A 21006-nucleotide genomic window follows, 5' to 3' on the forward strand; every position below is an offset into this window, starting at 1 on the left:
CATTATCCCTCGTCCTCTTACTATCTACTATAGAAAAAAGGGATGCCCCAACCTCCTGACACCCACCCTTTAGATGTTTATAAATATTAATAAGATCATCCCTCAATCTCTCCTTCTCCAGACTTGACACTGTCTCCCACAGCATCCTCACAGCAAAACTGAGAAAATGTGGCCTGGATGACCAGGTAGTGAAGTAGATCGTTAACTCGTTGAAAGAAAGAAGACAGAGAGTGGTGATCAATGGGGCAGGGTCTAGTTGGAGGCCTGTATCTAGTGGAGTCCCTCAGGGGTCAGTGCTGGCACTGGTACTGTTCAATCCATTCATTAATGACCTTGCTGAGGGAACAGAGGGCACTGTCAGCAAGTTTGCTGATGATACTAAACTAGGGGGAGTGGCTGACACACCAGAAGGCTGTGCTGCCATTCAGTGAGACCTTGACAGGCTGGAGAGTTTGGCAGAGAGAAATCTGATGAAATTCAACAAGGGCAAGTGTAGAGTCTTGCATCTGGGAAAGAATAACCCCAGGTACCAGTACAGGTTGGGAATGAACTGTTAGAGAGTAGTGTAGGTGAAAGGGACCTGGGGGTGCTGATGGGCAGCAGGATGAGCATGAGCCAGCAAAGTGCCCTTGTTGGGGCACATTGGTCAAGAAGGCCAATGGCATCTTGGGGTATATTAGAAGAGCTATGGGCAATAGGTCGAGAGAGGTTCTCTTCCCCCTCTGCTCTGCCCTCATGAAACCACATCTGGAATATTATGTCCAGTTCTGGGCCCCTCAGTTCAAGAAGGACAGGGAGCTGATGGAGAGAATTCAGCACAGGGCCACAAAGATGATGAAGTCAGTAGAGCATCTCCCTTATAATGAAAGGCTGAGGGAGCTGGGGCTCTTCAGCTTGGAAGAGACTGAGGGGTGACCTTATTAATGTTTACAAATACATAACGGGTAGATGTCAGGAGGATGGAGGCAGGCTGTTCTCAGTGATGACCAATGATAAGATAAAGGGCAACAAGTACCAGCTGGAACACAAGGGGTTCTAGAGAAACATAAGGAAAAACTCCCTCACTGTCAGGGTGACAGAGCACTGGAATGGGCTGCCCTGATGACTTATGGAGTCTCCTTCTCTGGGAACATTCAAAGCCCACCTTGACGAGTTCCTCTGTGACCTACTCTAGGTGGTTTGCTCTAGCAGGGGGGTTGGACAGGATGATCTTTCAAGGTCCTTTCCAACTCTTAAGATTCTGTAATTCTGTGAACATGCATGCACTATTGTGACAAAAAGAAACTCCAAACCTTAAAAACCATTTCACAGCCATATCTGCAGCCAGTGGACTGTCCAAATAGCTAAAAAAACCTTACCAATAAATTCATAACAACTGCAGATTATTCTTGCAACAGAATCAAATAAATTTTGCTCAGTAATGGATTTAGCTCATTTGGCTTATTTTGGATTTACACCAGGAAAGTTCAAATTACCTCACCACTCCCACACAGCAACCAAAGCAAAAACTTGCTAACATTTGAGACGTGGGCGAGGAGGCAAAGTGAGTTACATCACCACCAGCTTTCCCACAAGCTGAAGAGGAGGGACATGCCAACAGTCAATAAGAACACACCAACAGGCCCTTGCTTGGCTATAGAGCAATTTTCAGATGTACCGATTCAAACTTCTTTCCTGCTTATAGCAGCAAAGCAGCTGGCTATTGTTAAACAAGAGAGGATGTGGATGTAATGAAGGGAGAGCAGGTCACACCTTGTGCTGCTGCACACAGCCTTAGAGTTTGCTGACAACACAGACCAATGGCTATTAAAAGAAAATGCTTAGCAGCAGCTTACTCTCTCCCTTTTCTGTGTTTTTAGGAATGAGAACAGAGAACTTCACTGTGCTTACATCTATGCATTCATCTTAATGCATTCATAGACAAACTTTACAATTAAAAACTGCAGCATAAATGGGAGTGTGCAGCTTAAGAAAAACCTCACAACACCCATCACTCACTGGCAACAGTAGACACATCTAGGCTAACTTTAGCAAAAACATATAGCAGAAGTCTCTATGACATTCCCATTACCAATGGGAACATAGTCTGATCTTGAAAGCATAAATTGACAAGGCCTGCCTACATAACCTGCTCACTGCTAACCATCAAAGATAGCTGGAAACTTTTTTTCCAGTATCCAATAGCATTGTTGCAAATTACACCAACTATCTCTTACCTTATTCTGACAGGTGAAACAAATTAGCCCCCTCCTGTTTATAACAACCTATATGTGTTAAAACACAGTTTTCACATCCAGTCTCTCCCAGCCTTCTATTTTATAAAGAAAATATAGCCAATTCTTTCATTTTCTTCCTAGAAACTACATGTTAATTAAACTACAGTATATTACTGGTTCTTTTACTGGCTACCTAGTTTGCTTACCTCCTGCTCAAAGCCAGGCACTCAAACTGGACATTCTTCTTCAGCTATGGTCCCAATACTACTGAGTGAACAATTAACTACTTTGCCTTCTCTGCCACCCCACATGTTGTCAATATATCCCAAACTGATGCCTTTCTGTCTCTGCAGCAAATTGCAATCAGCTGTAACTTCCCAATCTTTTCTGTAGAACAGCTTCTTGGCCACAATTACTCTTCATTTTATAGCTGTGCTTTTGATTTTTCCATTTTAGGTACAGAACTCGGCGCTTTCCTTTGTAGAAATTCATCTTCCTGATTTCAGACTATTTCTCCACTTTATCAAGCTCATTTTGAATTTTAATCAGTTCTCCACAGTGCTTGCAACCCCTGTCTCCCCTCCTCCCACACTAGCACAGCTTGGTGTCATCGTGTACCACACTACAGCTGTGACAAGGAGACGTGCTGGTGGATTTTTTTTTAATTTGAATATGCAGTGAAAAGCAAGAAAGAAGAAAGAAAAAATCAATGCCTTAAGAATGTCAGTTTAAATAGCCGGCAAAATATGTTAAAAGTGGATTAGGAATAGAAACCCAGAAATCTTAAGTATCTTCCCAAGAAGCCTATCAGCTGAGCACAAAGCTGTAACAAGTTTTTAGCTCCAAGGAAGACAGTGCCCTTTAATTTACTCCTTGGCAGCACCTATTTTTAACTATATAACCACTTTAATAAGGAATAAGAAATCTAACCAAGGGAGTTTCTGTACTTATTTATGAACCAGGTAATACAAGCTGGAGAATATAATTCTTGTACTACCTTCACTCTTTTCCATATCTTTATTACACATTTCCTGGAAACAAATACCCAAATCATACAGTCAAGGTTTCATTATTTACTCTGTATCATCCCATGTATTTTTAGAATATATTAAGTGTATAGTCATCTTATTTTAGCCTCAGATTATATGCTCAGGTGTTTTTTTTTCTAGACAAGCAATTAAAAGACTGGGAAGTCTCACAAAATGCTGCTCTGCATTATTCCATGGAGAGCACCAAACAACCACAGCATCCCATGGCACCATTAAAGCCAAGAGTTACTGCTCACTGTGAAAAGCGACTTGTGGACATGTACACAAAATCTTGCAATTACTAATAAAAAATAAAAAATCCCCAAACCTGCTTAGCTACTATCCTAAAAGCACGATGATAGATATATGCTACCTGCTAAAACCCAACACTTTTCAGATGAAAGGCTGACAATTTTATATTAAAACATGCCTTATATTAGCATTATTAGGAATTTCGTATTTCACTATAAAGTCAAAACCCCTCTTGCTTTGAACACAAGTAGTTCAGAATCATCTTGCCTTTTCTTATTTGCTGAAGAGTAAATCAAAACACTATAGAAACTTGGGATATCAGGGAAGGCTCTCCGGGAAGGAAATAAAACAGAACCAACTTGTCAAATGGGACTCCCTGCTGCTGCATACCATGTGGTGCTCTAGTGAGCTGCATCTGTTCAGCTATTAAACATAGTGGTGGATACGACACCGACAGCAGTGACATTATCAAATATGCTGAGTGGTTATTAAGGTTCTATAGCATAATCTTTTCACTTTTTATTTTAATTGGTAGAAGTTACTGTAAAATAGCTTCATGTATGATAATGCTCTTTGTGCTTGTCCATAAATGAGAAGGCAATGCTACACAATCCACAGCGAGTCTTAAAAACTCCATCTGCCTGAGCAAGGGTAAGGCTGAGTACTTTTGCTCTGTTGTTCCCTGGAATTCACTGGGTCGGGGGAAAAAAAACAACTGTGTGGGGAACAATAAGGTTTCAGGACATTAATGGAGTTCCACAGTGAACAGGAAGAACACAGTCTGTAGCATTCAGTGTGCTGGCATTAAGTTGCAAGTCCACCGAGGGTGAGGCTTGAACAGAAAATAAGAAGATATCCCAGCTCCAAAATGCAGCATGATGAGACCTGTTGAGGTTGTAATGCTTCAACCTCATCCTACAGTCTAGAGACCCAGTAAGAAAAGTGCCTGACCAACAGCGGAATACGCGAAGACTTCTCAGTCCTGTACAAGTGGCTTTATTAAGCCACAGAAAATGTATAATGCTGCAGCAGCAAGCATGATTTACATCTCCCTGAGGGAATATCTGGAGTTACATTTTGTCCTTGACTGAACATAGATTATCACCTACAAATTCTAGCACAAGAAGTTAAAGCCGTGTTAGTTGTTTCATGCTGCTGCGCTGAAGGCTTCAGGATAATTTTGCAGGGAAGTGGCAAAACTGAGGGACTGTGTCTTTTGTTCCTCGGCAGCCCTTATTCAATGTAGGCTAAGTAATTATTGAAAGCCAAGAAATGCATGAGTCAGTTCCTTCAGCTAATCCACCCTCTGGAGCATCACAATGCTTCAGTGTAAATGGGCTTTCATGAACAGAGACATTTTTAAGCCTCTCCAAACACTTAACAGGAAAACTTACCTGTTGTTAGGAGGATTGTTAAATTAAGCATAAACCACCAGGACACTGACAATATCAGTTCATCCTTATCTTGTCTGTTATTGTTGCATAAATTCTTGTGACTGGTATGATCTAAGTGAAAAACCAAAAGGACGCTCAACAGTGGCAGCAGCCCACTGTCAAACGGGAAGAATCACTACAAGATTGATAGGCAAGACAAATATTATACACCTATGGTTCTTGCTGGGAGAGAATGGAGAAGGCTGCTCAGTGATGCACCAGCAATGGAGAAGCACTAATGTCAAGGATGTCATGCTCAGGTAAGAGAGATATTGATTTAACAACTTAGGTAAGTTATTGAGAAGCAGATGAAGATGTAACTGGTAACCAGGGTTTCAGGAAATCCAGGTAAATTCTCTGCTCTGCCTCTATTTGCTGTATGACCATGGTGTGATGAGTTAGTGTCAGTGATTATAAAATTTAAGTAACTAAATTGGATGAAATAGGAATCAGACCCAGAGCATTCAGTTCTGCCATCCAATATACCAGATTAAATTCAGTGATTTTGCTATAGTTACTACTCATTGATACAGTGCTGTAAGTGAAAAGTGAGAAAGGCTCAAGATAACAAAATAGTCTAGAAGAAAAAAAGTAAATAAGCATTAAATATTAAAACAGGTTTACAGTTTGGTGGTAACACTGAGGCATCACAGAGCAAACCTGAATTAAACGGTCTAATTAATTAATATGTGTTACAATTAAGGTAGAACCTCACAAAACCAGAGTAGTATTAAAACAAGCTTTCCTTATTTGCTCAAAGTGATTAAATATAATAGCAATACTTACTTAAACAAATGCCTGAAGCAAAGCATCAGGCTCTGTAAATTTGCCTCTACACCTTTCACCTTTCAGCAGTTTTCTAGCCTAATGTAGATCCTGCTCATACTTGTATTTCTGCAGGTTCTTCAGATGAATTAATAGTGAAAGTGGAGAGATGAGAATTATTTGGAGTTAAAATCAGAATTGGTTCAGGCCACCAGCAGCAGTTTTCCCCTACTGTTGTTCTGCATCGACACACTAGTCTCTCTGACTAGTATTGAAAATTATATTCTTCATGCTACATGTTCACTGAAAAACTGCTACACTGGTACTTTGTGCTGCAGTGCACACCATATCCTTATCCTCACTTAGACCTCATAAATTTAAAAGACAGGGAGTTAATGGGCCAGATCTTGGTTCTGGCTTATATTCATAAGAAGCAAACCTTGATCTGTCCTGTGCAAATCTGGCCCTCTTTCAGTGGGTCATAGCTATCTGAGCTCTCTCTCTTAGTCAAGCTGTCATCAGGAACTAAAAGTATCACTTGATACTCTGAAAATGTATCATTGCTCACATTGGGTCATTTTTTTCCGAAACCACACATTATCAGCCATAAAGCCTACAACCTGCCTACATTTTGCCCTGTCGTGGTTTCCAACACAGTGGGTACATATGCCTTCTACTTGGTTTTGAGACAGGCATGCCTAGCAGAGAGGAAGGGGTGCAAATATTTTGTGCTTCTCTAAATTTACATGAGCTTTAGGCAGCTACAAGATAGTAAGTACTATATTACAACATATAACAAAGAGTATAAAGAGTATATGCTTAATAAAACACAATAAAATACAACGAGTAGAGAAGTAGTCATGTAGGATAGGTTGACAAAGATGCTTAGCTCTTGGAAGAAACCCTCTATCACCCAGAGCTCTGATTCTCCAAATAATCGCAATAGTTTCCTATGATTCAGTGTTTCTTCCTTTCAGTGATCAGCCAGGTTTCACTGAACATCTCAACTGTTCAGCTCTTGCAAGAGTGAAATATTCTTTAAATCTTAATAAGGTTGCTAAAATGTCTGCTAAATTTTTCATCAGCTCTTTTTATACATGGCAATGTTCTGGAAGAGTTGGTGCCAAGCTATTGAAATATCTGTAGCCTTCATCTGCAAGGATGTTGGCTAGTAACTAGTGCACAGAATCTTGGATTAAAAGAACCTGATTAGATTGGGATGGATCTAAAACATCTGGGAAAATATAATGTTAACTAGGAAAGCTGCTGCTATGGAAGAAAGATGCGTTACTTATTTATCTGTACATTATAAACTAATTCTCCTTTCTGGAGGCAGAAGTTTGGTATTTATATGTAAAAAAAAGCTGGTCACAAAAGAATGTCTCCTATATTTGTCCACATGTTTATTTGCTTTGCTCTTGCTGCTTTTGTTCTTTAATTAACCATAACTAATCAGTGGTCCTCATCAACAAGATATTCCATATGAGTACACCATACAGTCATCATCTGAAATGATTCTGGTTTTTTGGCTATCCGGTGTGCCTGATTCTGTGATAAAGAAAAGGTATGTAATCACTGAGGCCCATGGAGACTGACACCTGCTTTCACTGAGACTTGCTGAGACTGCAGAACATGCACAGCACATGAACTTGGATTTGAGGGTATGGCAGAAAAATAACTTAAGGAACAAGAAAAAAGAAAAAAAGAATCCTTGAAAATAAGACTGGATATAATCCATACAGTACTTTAGACCTTTAAAAGTAACAATATGAAAACTAAGAGTTGCTTTATGAAGAGGTCATAAGCTTCTTCATGTTTATATTAATTAAATGTTTGTTCCTTTGCTTGCCTCTCTAAATTGACCCACTTCAGTTCTTAAAAATGCACAGTTTTTGTTGCTATTATAACATCACTCAGCCCAAACTCCTCTATTCTTTATCTTTTTAGAACTTTTTTTTAAAGTTCAACAAGGCTCCGGGAAAATTAAGTTCAATGTTTACATTCTCTTCTCCTTCTGGATCAAAAGTCTCATTTGCATACAGTTTGCAACAGTAAAATCAAAGGAAGCCTTTCCATCAAATTCAGTGATGAAGTTTTGGATCTTAAACAGTTCAGCTAGCAGGTGGATTCAATTTACAGTGTAATCTTGAGATCTGTGAGGGATCTCAGTGTCTGCAATCTGGTCTCCAAGATCATTTCATATAATACCATAGTCACTTGCAATTCTTTCCATATCGTTATCATGTGATGCTAATATATGTGAGGCCATGACAATTGTTTTAGATATGTATCCACCCTCAGCCAGGCTCTTCATCTTTGGTAGAAGAGAGCACCTCAGGACATTCATCAGTATTGAGGGCTGGAGTATTTTGCAAATGACACATGATATTTCAGCTGAAAAACACTGGTTCCGAGATATTCTCTTGCCAAGTGGTACGTCCCTATCACATAGCATGCTTTTTAGGAAGGAAGCTTTTATCATCCCAAAAGCACAAAAGAAGTAGGGAGCATAAAGGAGTTATTAGCTGGGTAGAGGAAGAAGTGAGAACTTCTACTTATCACAAGACAGAAGAAGAAGAAAGTAGTTGCTTCCCTCAAGCACATTTCTAGGCTCAGGAACCAGGAAATGGCAGCTGAGAGATCAGATCTGCTATGCTGGTAGAAGGAACCTTCCATTAGGATTTTATCTTGCAGTGCTCCATAATGGCAGTCATATCCAAACTGTTTAATTAAATCAACTGTCCAAATTCCATTCATGTTTTTCATACAGTAAGGTATGAAGAACAGACCACTGTTGCTTAGTGCATGACAATAGACTGTACAGAGTATTCAAGTTGAGGCATTAAAAAACAGTTTATATAATAAAATCCCTTTTCAGAGTTTTTTTTTTAAATCTATGTCTCTGCTAATACAAAAGAGAAACTTAACTGCATGTTTTATAAGGCATGGCTTGACCATTTCAGTCATTTATTTATTTTCTTTCCTACAAACTTAGATCTTTAACCTGATCAGTGAGATAAATGACTGCCGTATTTAGCACAAATTCCCTAGATTAATTCATTGCTCCCATTGTAATTAACTTAATGTTTGTGTACATTGAATTGCATTCTCACCTGCCTGTCTAGTCCCATAATTTTTTTTTTTTTATTGCGGTGCTTTTCAGAATTCAAACCCATAAGCAGGTCTGGAAATCTTTCATAGTAATTTTTCTTCAGTTTAATACATAGTCTGGATGCTGAGTTTTTTGTTCCACAAAGAGAACAACAATCTCTTCCCATAACAGTTAAATTTTCTGTAGCAATTTCCATACATATATATTAATGACAGAGAAATAAAATCACATATTAAAATCACGCATATAAGCAGAGTAAGGAAATATTAAATATTAGCATAATTCTGGATTACATAACATCAGCCTGAAGAAATTTTAAAGTGCCTCAAGGTAGCAGAATATTAAATACCGTGACTCTGATAAACATAATGATTTCTGATGCCCACCTAGCTAGCATGATGTTGGCTGGATTTTCAAAGGTGCTGAGTATGTCCAGCTTCCTTTGACTTTAGCTACTGATGTACATGATCAGCACTTCTGAAATACCAAATCTCTGAAACCTAGTTGTCCTTTTTCTTTAGCACTTCCTGGAAGTGAATAATTAAATTTTTAATTCTTTACTGTTTCATGCATATACAAACCACTACTGGCCTTACTAAATCTTTGCATGCACAGATATGCATATAATAAGAAGGAATTCCATATTTGAAAGATGATTATTAGAGGAAACATTATTCTGAAAATGCTTTAAAAATATTATTAAACTCTTCCTGATAAAATTAATTAGCTCCAATACAAACCACCAAAATCGAAGGTATTTTTACCATCGATCTCACCAAAAGTACATCCAACTCTCTAGGCATTGATCCAAATACAACCAAGTCAATAAGAATCTTTCAATTGACTTTCCATTAGGCCTTAAGCCCAAGACATGCAAAGTATTCAGAAGAGAATAACAAAATCATTTATCTTAAGACTCTGCAATTCTCAGACACAGAAGTCTGATCCTCACTCGGGTTTTATTATTTCTGGAAACTTGACAAAAGGTCATTATACTTGCAGAAATTAAAATTATCCATCTATTATGTATACATATAATAGAATTTAATAGAGTCAGCTATTATAAGCCTGCTATAGAAGAATACTGCATATGTATAACTAAGAGAAGGAGGGAACTAATAGTCCTTTTAAGTTTACCAAAAGTTCCAGTAAGTGAGTAGGAAGAATCTTGAGAGTGGACTTTTGCAGATCTGTTTTTGAAGCTCAAAATCAAAACCCCTTGATACATTTTTTTTTTTCTTTTACACAAAAATCAACGGGAACTGGGGCTGTTTAGTCTAGAAAAGAGAAGACTGATGGGGGATCTTATTAATATTTACAAATATCTAAATGGTGGGTGTCGGGAGGTTGAGGCATTCCTTTTTTCTATTGTAGCTAGCAACAGGACAAGGGGTAATGAGATGAAGCTGGAACACAAAAAGTTCCATTTCAATATAAGGAAAAATTATTTCACTGTGAGGGTGATGGAGCAGTGGAACAGGCTGCCCAGAGAGGTTATGGAGTCTCCTTCCTTGGAGGTCTTCAGGACCCGCCTGGACATGTTCCTATGCAACCTGATCTAGGTGAACCTGCTAATGCAGGGGGGTTGGAATAGATCATGTCTAAAGGTCCCTTACAACCCTACCATTCTGTGATTCTATGATATTAAATATCTCCCTAGTTAATAAAAGTATATCCTATAAAAGACATGCAAAAATATATCAGAATTAGTGTGATCGGTAGGACCAAGGAAGCCATTGTCCCCTTGTATTCAGCACTGGTAAGGCCACACCTCAAATACTGTGTTGAGTACTGCAAGAAGGACGCTGAGGTGCTAGAGTGTGTCCAGAGATGAGCAACAAAGCTGGTGAAGGGTCTGGAGAACAAGTCTTCTGAGGAATGACTGAGGGAACTGAAGTTATTTAGCCTGGAGAAAAGGAAGCTGAGAGATCTTAACACTCTCTACAACTACCTGAAAGGAGGTTGTAGCAAGGTGGAGATTGGTCTCTTCTCCCTAGTAATGAATGACAGGACAAGAGGAAATGGCCTCAAGTTGCACCAGAGGAGGTTTAGACTAGACATTAGGAGGAATTTTTCACAGAGAGGGTTGCTAAAAGACTGGAATGGGCTGCCCAAGGAGGTAGTGGAGCCACCATTTCTGTTTAAAAGACATGGAGATGAGGTGATGAGGGACATGGTTTAGTTTAGTGTGACAGTGTGAGGTTAGTGGTTGGACCCTATGACCTTAAAGATCTTTTCCAACTAAATTTGGTTCTATGATTCAGTGATTTCTATGAAACAGGGAAACACCAACTTCCTTTTAAGCTAAAAGAAGTTTTGAAACAAAGCTGACAAAAATTTGCAAAAGCTTTCACTCGATTTTTATCCACATCTTCCTCACGGAAGAATTTTCAAGTGAAAAATGTCCTTCTTACAATACATATTTGAATAGACGTAGTACATAAATAGTTGAGACAAAGAGCACAAACTGAATTTATTCATAATCCAAATTCAATTTTCTGTAAGACATACAGTATTTTCTCTCCTATGACTGTTCACCACAGTCATTAATTGTAACTCTGAAGACTTCACAAACACATTTGGAAAATCTAAGTACAATACTGATCTATCATGTCAGTAATGCTGCACCTCCAGAGAACTTCAGGGTAGTTTTGGTATACTTTGCACATATCAATACTCTCTGTCCTTAATCATACCATATTTTTTCAGGTAGCATGTTGTCACGTCTTTCAAAATAGCTTTCTCATCACAGCATTAATTTTATTATCATAGAATCCTAGAATCATAGAATTGTTTAAGCTGGAAGAGACCTTTAAGATCATCGAGTCCAGCCTTTGTCCCAGTCCTATCAACCTTTAGATCATTTCCCTAAGTGCAACATCCAACCATCTCTTTAACACTTCCAGGGATGGTGACTCCACCACCTTTTCCTTATAATTTTTTTTCCTAATAGCATTAGACAGAATGAAATAAAAAAATATATACCACTATCTGCTCTGATTTTAATTCATTTTTATATGTTTACTATATGCTATGTAAGGCTGTTTCTTCTCTTGCTGAAATTACATAGTTTATTTTCAAAAGCTTCCCCCAGAAGAGGGTTAGGACGATGTTCAAAAATTTGTCACATCTACCTTATTCCTTATTTTAAACCTCAGCATGTTTGCTATCAGAATGATCTTCACCACTTCACCTACTTCAGCAGATCCATATTTCTAACTCAGCTTAATTAGTGATTCCTCACCTCATCTTGTTTGAGGTAATAGAAGTAAGCCCAGTTAAGCTTAAGTAGCTAGTACAGGCTGGGCATCTTTTCTAGAACACTAAAGCTGTACAATCTGAAATGTTCTGCTGGCCTTATGCTCCATACAAACTTCTTGTTCTTAATTTGAAAATCAACTGTAACCATAAAAGCAACACACCGTTTTTGCAGTCCCCAAATACTTTCATTTTAAAATAAATGACATAAGCAAGGAAGACATAGAAACTGCCCAGCCAACTCTTTCTATCGGGCAAAGGTTGCATTTTGTTGTAGATTAAATCCTTTCATTTTAACAATGAAAACATGCCATAATTTATACTTAAAACAATTATTTTAAAGAGCTTAAGTCCATTGATAGAAATCTATCCTTGTCTTCATTAGTAGAGGAAATACTACTTGTGCCACGCTTGACAATGTGTTTCCTATGCTACCAGTATGGCCAGAAAACGCAATTTTTCAGCTCTTTGAGGTAACATCTTTATCTAACTTCACTTTCCTCCTTACCATAGAAAAAACAGAAACTCAAGTCAGTGACAGCACAGTGCCTGATGAAGGTGATGACATATATATGTAGATATCTACCTTTCTGCCTAATAACTTGGAAGGAGGGTGGGAAGAGGACAGATAGGAACAGCAATCACTGGCAGAACTAAGGGCTTTAAAAGTCAATGAAAAAGCCACACACATAAGTACACATGGTGACTAACTGAACACTGCGTGAATAAGCTGCCTTCTTTTTCCATTTGGCATGGAGATGGATGTGAACCATATGCCAAGAAAAGGGGAGGGGAAAAGGGGATATAGTTATTCTTACAGCTATCTATACTTCTTTTATATGTCAACAGGAGACGAAAGTGGCAGTAGACTTTTAGAGATTATATTTATTTCCTCTTGAACTAGATCTCCCAGTAGAGACTGCACAGGGGATCGTTTCCATAAGAGAAGTCAAGTGATTTCTATGAAAACCAATTGGTGTATCTCCGGATGACTAATTCACATTAAAATCCCTTTTCTGAAGCACAGGGATGCATATGTATCATACACACAGCAGTCCTTTGTATCTAAGTTGCTACAGTACAGATGAAGTTTTACAACAACCTATCTCGGAATTAAAAATATTTGCACTGGAACTGTTAAGCATCTGGTAGCAATGCAGACTACACATTTTTTTAATATTTATCATATTAACAATGGTTATTTGGGGAGGTTAAATCATTACTTTCAGTAACTCTGTTCCTAACCTAACACTACACCAGTGACTCAGATGATCAAGTAGCAATTTTCAAAATCAGAATTTGTTATGATCTTGATTTCATTATTAGGTTTATATCATCTTTAAGTAAACAGAATAATACAGAGGGCAAGCCCACAATGAAGTACCATAACTTTCTCTCATAATTTCTTCTTCCATTTCTAGAATGAAGGCTAAGCTACCTTCTGAAAACTGAAACAAGCACCCTGCCCAAAATGCTGGTGAGGACTATGATCTAAATTTTTTTAACTCAATGCAATAGTTCTGAACTTTCTTTGCCACCATTCTGTTGAAAATATTAAAACCTGTCCTTACACATCCATCACAAATTTTGTCACTGGGGAGGATCTGAGTGATAAATGACCTTCTGGGTTAATTGAAAGCTCAGTAACAAAAGAACCAGTTTCTATCACATTGTAAAACTGAATCTCAGCATAATTAAATCACAACTATATCCTTCTTATAATGTTATACCTCTTATAACACAGGTAAGTTATCCATGCACTGTGCATCTCAATGTACACAGGTATTTATTTCTCATGCATATTCATTACACAGACATGGGAGTAAATGCATGCAAAAGAACAAGCAGAATTAGACTCTTCCCTTCTTCTGGATTTCCCTCCTTCCAATATTCACAGCTTTTGCATATTTCTGGTTATGTATTAAAGACATTCTTATTGACATCTCAACACTAGTGCAAAAAAGTTTTGAATTACATGACCCCCCTACTGCTTTTATTTGAGCTAGTTTAATGCAGTAGCTGCCAATATGGAAAAACTTTCATCCAATAAACTATTTTTTAAACATAACATATACATATGCCTCTCAATTTTTATGTTCTTCATTTTTATAACTGTGATATGTCACAATGTCTTGCTGAGCTAAAATAGATCTCAGGTTAAAATCTCAGAAGTGCCTACAGTTCCAAGGTACTTTTTGGTACCATGAGCACTTTTGAAAACACTGCCTTTCAACTTCCTTTTGAATGCTAGCCTTATTTGAAACAGATTCCGAGATATTATATCCCAGCAGGTTTCCGAGCTTTATCTAACATTGATGGCCCTTGAAAACATCCTTGCCTGATGTTTTAGGATTTCAGGTCAATCCCTTAGTATCTCCACTCTAGAGAGAAACTGTCTTGAAGCAGCTCTCAGAAGGTTAGACCTCTAGTGAAATTTCTGCACAGTTATAATGGATTTTGCTCTAAAGCAAAGCAGGCTTCAGGGAGGTTCCCAAAGTCTATTGCAAAGACAATAGGAGGAGGCCAGGATCATCTCACAGACTATGATGATAAAAGGCCTTTTGTTTCTTTGCAGAAATTTAGAAAATTCGGTAAGGTATAATTTACGATTTTCCCCATCCCTAGCTGGGATGTGTTTCTGACCATAGAAAACTCTTAATTATTCTTTTATTTTTATCATCTATTGATACAGTATGGATATAAGAAAGTTATTTGAAAAGTCAAAAACTGAAGCACTTATTGAGGAGACAATAATTTCTGTTCTTCAAGTCATATTAATGAACCCTATGTTTGTTTTAAAACAGAAAAATCAGGGCTCAACAGAAGGTTGGACAAATATTATCGTTTATACAGATATCAGGTATAGAAAACGTGTAAGGGGCTCATAGAGACTGTGGATGTCTCAAATACTGTGTTGACTTAAGGTTGGTATGATATTGCTACGAACAGGCACAAGGTTGTTATAGTATATCTGCCTCTATCTAACAACAAAAAGGGAAGAGGACTGAAGCAGGAGCCCATGAAGGCAGGTTGCAGACAAAGCTCCCAGTAATTTCCTAGAAAAGTTATTAAAATAAAATGATGGGGGACAGACTGCATCGCACATTAATGGGTCTACTTATTGCATGGGTCTACCTATTGCATGGGTCTACCATCTAGAAAGATCACCTGATATCCTCACTGTGCCATGGCACAACTGCTCCTGTAAGACTCCACCTATTTCAGTCCCATATGTAAAGCAGACAAATACACTCTCACCTGCTATGCTGATTAACTAAAGGGGCTGGGCTTGTCAATGGATGAAGGACATGGTGAACTTTGGACTAAAAGGACACTGCTGGATTCACAAGAGGTGATTTCTTTCTCTCTCCTCACCACCCACGCTCTCTCTCTCTCTCTCGTTGGATTTCTTAAAGCATTGTGAAATTAATAACTTTTGTATCATGCCATTTGACCTTGTTTGTGTCTTAATCCGACCCAAGGGGTAGATGAATTTATTAAACTTCACCGTGTTCAGAACGTGACATTAAGTAGATCAGTTTAATGAACTTTATTACCTCCAGAATGTGGCCTTAAATAAACTTTTCTGCATTCAGAACACTACAAAAACTACAAGAAAAAGATTCCTTAATATGCTAATGAGAAAGAAAACATTGTAAGAAGAAAGTAATACTGTTGACCACAGTGGGTGGATCTGGTCTCAGATTGCAAAGAAATGGGTAAATGATGACTAGGCACCTGATGTTAGATGCAGCTTTGGAAAGCAAATTTTTAAATTCTCTTCAGCAACATAATACTTGCCTTGAAAAATGTAGGCTCTCAGTTTTTCTGGCATCTGGGAGAAGTTGCTTTGTTCACATTTTTAAATTAAGATAGTACAATACCAGCCAGGCATTTTGCCCATGTCCATTTTGTCCAAGAGAAGTGTATAGCCAACCTCTGAATTTTATTTAAGACCTTCTTTCTTTGTTTATTTACTCAAGCCTATAAATAGAAATAAATCACCTTGGTCCACAGTGCAAGAGTGCTTCTACAGAAATAAGAAGCTTGGGAAGATTGAATACCGTAATTCCCTCTAATTCTGAAAATGATTACTGCTGAATGTTTTCTGAGGGTAAAAGTGTAATTGGTTATAGATCAATAAGTAATTTCATTCAAAAGAAACTCTTCTGCTCCTGAAAGTAGAGAGATTCTTAAATCAAAATCAAACTAATACATTAACAAAGTTAAGACTAATCTAAACAACAAAATTTTATACTGCCCTAGTTACATTTATCTCAACTGATCATTTATTTATGTTGCCAGAAAAATCCAGATGCTTTCAGTTCTGATTGCTGCTTACTTGCTTTAAGGCAGTTGAAATTACTTTTTTAGGCTTCCTAGCTTGACAATCTTGCTTTCTGCTTAAGATTTATCATCACAAAGGAATGGTGAAATCAGAAGATAAATTCTAGTGTTAACAATAAGCACAATCTATTGTGATACATTGTAATTCCCTTGGCAGATTCCAGTTTAAATCCTCTAGGATTAATGCACCTTCCTCTGACATTGCTAAGTTCTATTTTATGTAATTAGATTGCAGTAAACGGTATGATTTTTAATTGAAAAGCAGTATAAAGTAGCACTGAAAAAGTAAAATGCATTTTGAGAATGTCTGAAACCCGATACGGTATTGTATGCTATAAGCCATTATCATTTAATTCACTATTGACTCTAGAAAGTTCATTAACAATTTGCTGTATTTACATCAAAATAAAATATTTTTTAAAGCCACAAATAAAACAGTCAAGACAAGAAGAAATACCATGCATTTGTTAATAATACTTACGATATGCAGCTCTAAATAATCTCCAAGCCCAGTAGAACTGTCCACTCGTACCAATACAGCTTCTTTTTGAACAGTACTAAACCCTATTGCCAGTCTGTCCGCACGAGTGCTTGGCCGATCGTTAGGAGGCCACGTGTAAGTGATTTGTCCACCACCTTTGCTAAAGATATATGTAGTTCCCGCTGTAAAGCAGAAATAAACATAGTTAGCTCACTTGCACCAATGCAAACCCATATGGAAATCATATGCTCTGCAAAAATCAAGATGTTCTCACATAGCACATGGATTCATAGAAACAAACAAGAGTATGTTTCGACATGAAGAGGTCTTTATCTCTGAAAATTTTGCAGCAAGTGAAATATTAGTACTTTTTATACGATGCAATCAACACAGAATATAACATAATTGCATATGCAGTCACTTAAAATACCAGAGCTCTGATTCAGAAATGTCTATCAATTCAAGAGAGTTCTTAAGCATATGCTTGAGGAACATGTTTCTGTGATGTGCAGAACAGGGATGAGTTGAACTGAATTCTTTCCCAAACTGAGTATAGGTGGAGAAGAAACCAATTCCAGTTATCTCATGACTGACAAAAAATGCACCTCCTTATTTACACAGTGAAAATGATACAGATTATATGATACGTCGTCATGCCCAGCAAAGCAAGACATTAACAAATACATTCAGATAAGAATTTTACATATCTGAGGTTTATCAGCTTGTTACTGATGGGGATAACAAATGGAAACATGCTTTACTTGTCATATCAGGACAAGAAGATATCAGTCTACCATCTAAGTAAGCAATTGCTTGTTTGCATAATGTTCAATGTATAACTTAGAAGAGTGGAGATCTTTACACATGATATCCAGTGTGCACTTAAAAAAACTAATCTGTTTTAAACAAGCGTCATCCTCTAAATCTACTTAGCACTCAGGTGCTTAACTTCATCACCCGTATACTTCCTCTGAGCTAAAATAGCAGCATACTCAGACATTTTCCATTTAAACTTGTATCCTAACAATAGCATATAGCAGGTAAATTGTATGTGTACTTGATTTTTCATTTCTAAAATCACTACAAGCTGCCCACTTCTTTCTTATGAAGGCAGGTCAAAGTTTAAGAAGATCTATCAGTGAATTGTAAATACAGGTGAGGTGTCCACATTTACTAGCTGAAAGATGGCTCACTGTGTGGCTACTCTCAATTTTATTTAGTGTAATTCCACTTATTCCACCCAATACCCTTACTACATAATTCCCATGTCCACATAGTGAAATAATGCATAAAGATGTAATTGTAATTTTATTACATCCTTTCAAGATTGACTAAAAATGCTGGAAGAATACAAAAGGATCTAAAATCCCTCAAACGTGTAGACTTTTAAAGTCAAATCCAAGAAGGACTGTATAGTTACACCACTCCTTCAACTTTCAGATGGCTCAAAATCTTTTACTGCTGAGTAAGACTGCTTTGTGTCAACCATCTCAAAGCAAAAATGTTATCTGCTTTTTTGAAAAGATATCCTCTATTTATTTCTAATATCACTTTTCCTTTATGGAATCGTGTATCAACTCATTACATTTTTCCAGTACCATCAATTTATAATATTTTATGCACTGTTCATAGCACTTAAACTGTAAAGCTCATTTATATCAACACAAAGCTCATTTATATCAACACACTTTCAGAATACCACAGTATTTCAAATAGAGCTCTTGGCTTTTCTCTTGATGGCAAAATATCAATCTTCATGTGTTTTAGGAAACCTCTTTAGTAAAGACAAACAGAATAACAGCTCAGACATCTAAGGTTTCACTTACATTCTATCAGGATAATCAGGGTTTATTGTCATTATAAAGAGTTGTGCAAGAGTATTGAGGATAGGGGCTATGCCTTTAAAAATGCTTCTTAATGGACATGGGCAAATGGTGTCTGGTTAAGAAATGTATGTACCAAAAATCTAATCTTCTGCTCTCCTGCCCTTGCTTTCCTCATATGCAGTGCTCTAAAATGCACAATAACCTCTTGCATGCATTCAATGCATCAGCATTGATGGTTCAATCTCCAGTTCTAGAACACCCCCAAACAAAGATATATAAGATAGGTAATAGCACTCTTAATGGTCTCCAAGTTCTCCTCTTTGCTGCTAGTGTTGACTTAAAATCTTGAGTCCATTGGAAGTGACGGAGTTTGGACCTTCATACAGTATGTGTCACATTGATAGCTCTAGTGAAAGGATTTATTCTCTGTTGATGAAAAACTGAGGGCTTTATCCAAAGCTCATTGAAAACAGTGACAGCCTTTCTGTTGACTTCATAAAATGTTGTGTTGGGTCATGAATGAGATTCTTGTAAGTAACAAAACAACTCCTTATACCTCAATGTAACAGATTAAGCTGTTAAAATAGTAGATAACATTTAAGTGGGAGTGCACAACTCTCCTTGCCTTCGTTTTAACAGATGTATTTACCCAATATAGCAGACAAAGAAAATGTCTGCCAAGCAATGGTGAAGTCATACTGAATACAATGACCCAGAACTAAGTCTCCAGATCTGAACAATGAGAGACTGTTGTTTTTATTCAAAGTGAATCTTTGTCACAGGTTTTTGCTAAATATTGCCCTTCAAATAAACCAATGAAGAGCAATTTATTCCATACTGCTGCCACATTGAAGTTAAGGTCAATGTCAGTAAGGATGGATAAATCTAGCTGTAAATCTTAAACTACACAGAATTCACATAAAAGTTAAAAATCTTATCTTTTGTCTATGATAATATGTGGCTTGTGGCTCTCTACAGTAAAGCTTTCCCTTCTTTCTAACTGTCCATTTTGTAGCTCTTCAAACTAACTGCATGTCTGGTAACAGGCTAATTAATCCATGGTGATGAATACAGATCTGCCTCTAAGCTGTACAGGGAGTCACGTTCTTTGAATTTCCTGTATTAATTATGAAAAAAATGGGTCGGAAGCCATTTGAGAATAGATCCTCTAGTGTTTATATTTCAAGAAAGACAAATATAATAATGTAAAATTTATTACTCTGGGATTGATCTCAGCTTATAGTCTGACCTCCCATTAACTATAAAAAGCTAGAAATTGTGCAGTGGTTTGAAAACACCCTGCTTCTTATCAATTTTGGATTTGTTAAGAAACAACAAGGAAGCCTAAGTCACTTGCTTCATAAAGGCTTTTATGCTCTCTGACAAACCTTATGTCTCTGCTGTTCTTTCAGAATATTGTCACTAAAAAACAGTCATCTTCCTTCTCCATCTTCCTAGCTTATGGCACTGTGTTGTTTGGGATTTATCATCTCAAGAGAATTGAAAACAGCAGAACTACAATGTCAAGAATAGCAATGCCATCAGCACAGTACTTGTAAGTAGGCAACTCCATAATATGCCAGTTATATCTCTCAGACACAGAATTTACTGCATAATTCTTTATGCATCTATGCATCTACACAATGTTTAGGAAAAATGTCCATATAGCTCTTTGAAATTCTTAACTGTGAAAGCTTGGTTCCTATTGTAACAAACTGCCAGTGGTCAAGACATAGTAATGTTTTTTAATGGCCTGGGTTTCTCAAATCCTACTTGTTTGCAAAATTCATCTTTATGAAATAGTGCATTCACTTCAGCCTGGCAGCAACTCAAGGACGTTTGCTTACCTATACAGTATTAAGCAGATAAATATTTTGTTTAGTACACATTTACTGTATCTATTACTGTGCATGACTGCAAAGCTTTTCAGTATTTATTGCTCTAAAGTCACATCTGATGTAGTTTAATAGTGTATTCAAATCAACAACTTTCTGCCTTCCTCATGTTTCTCCCAATCTTGTGTTTAAGGCACATTGCACTGAAGGGTAATATATATAATTCCATTTTCCCCATATAATGTTAGTAACTTAATGTTTATTTTCAAAATTCACATTCTGTTTCAGATGCTCTCCCCTAACTGGGAACGCAATGGTTTGATTTTGCTCTGGACTCCAATGAAGTATGAGTCTATCACACTCTGTAGCTGCAAAACTAAAGACTGAAACCTGTAAACTTCAGCAACGAAAATTAATAGCTGCCCTTTCATTAGGAGTAAAGCTTTTAACTAT

The 21006-nt window shown here is 37.3% G+C and overlaps 1 protein-coding gene across 16 annotated transcripts in view; it reads right to left on the reverse strand.

Annotated features, from left to right (window-relative positions):
* Window positions 1–21006, reverse strand: part of NRXN1 (neurexin 1) — a 720695-nt gene that overhangs the window by 209624 nt on the left and 490065 nt on the right. For all 16 annotated transcript variants that reach the window (XM_061991571.1, XM_061991570.1, XM_061991565.1 and 13 more), the window contains one exon: window positions 16893–17074. In XM_061991571.1, the coding sequence (XP_061847555.1) occupies window positions 16893–17074 (182 nt within the window). The remainder of the gene's footprint in view (window positions 1–16892; window positions 17075–21006) is intronic.

Source organism: Colius striatus, chromosome 2, assembly GCF_028858725.1.
Source record: "Colius striatus isolate bColStr4 chromosome 2, bColStr4.1.hap1, whole genome shotgun sequence".
NCBI lineage: Eukaryota > Metazoa > Chordata > Aves > Coliiformes > Coliidae > Colius > Colius striatus.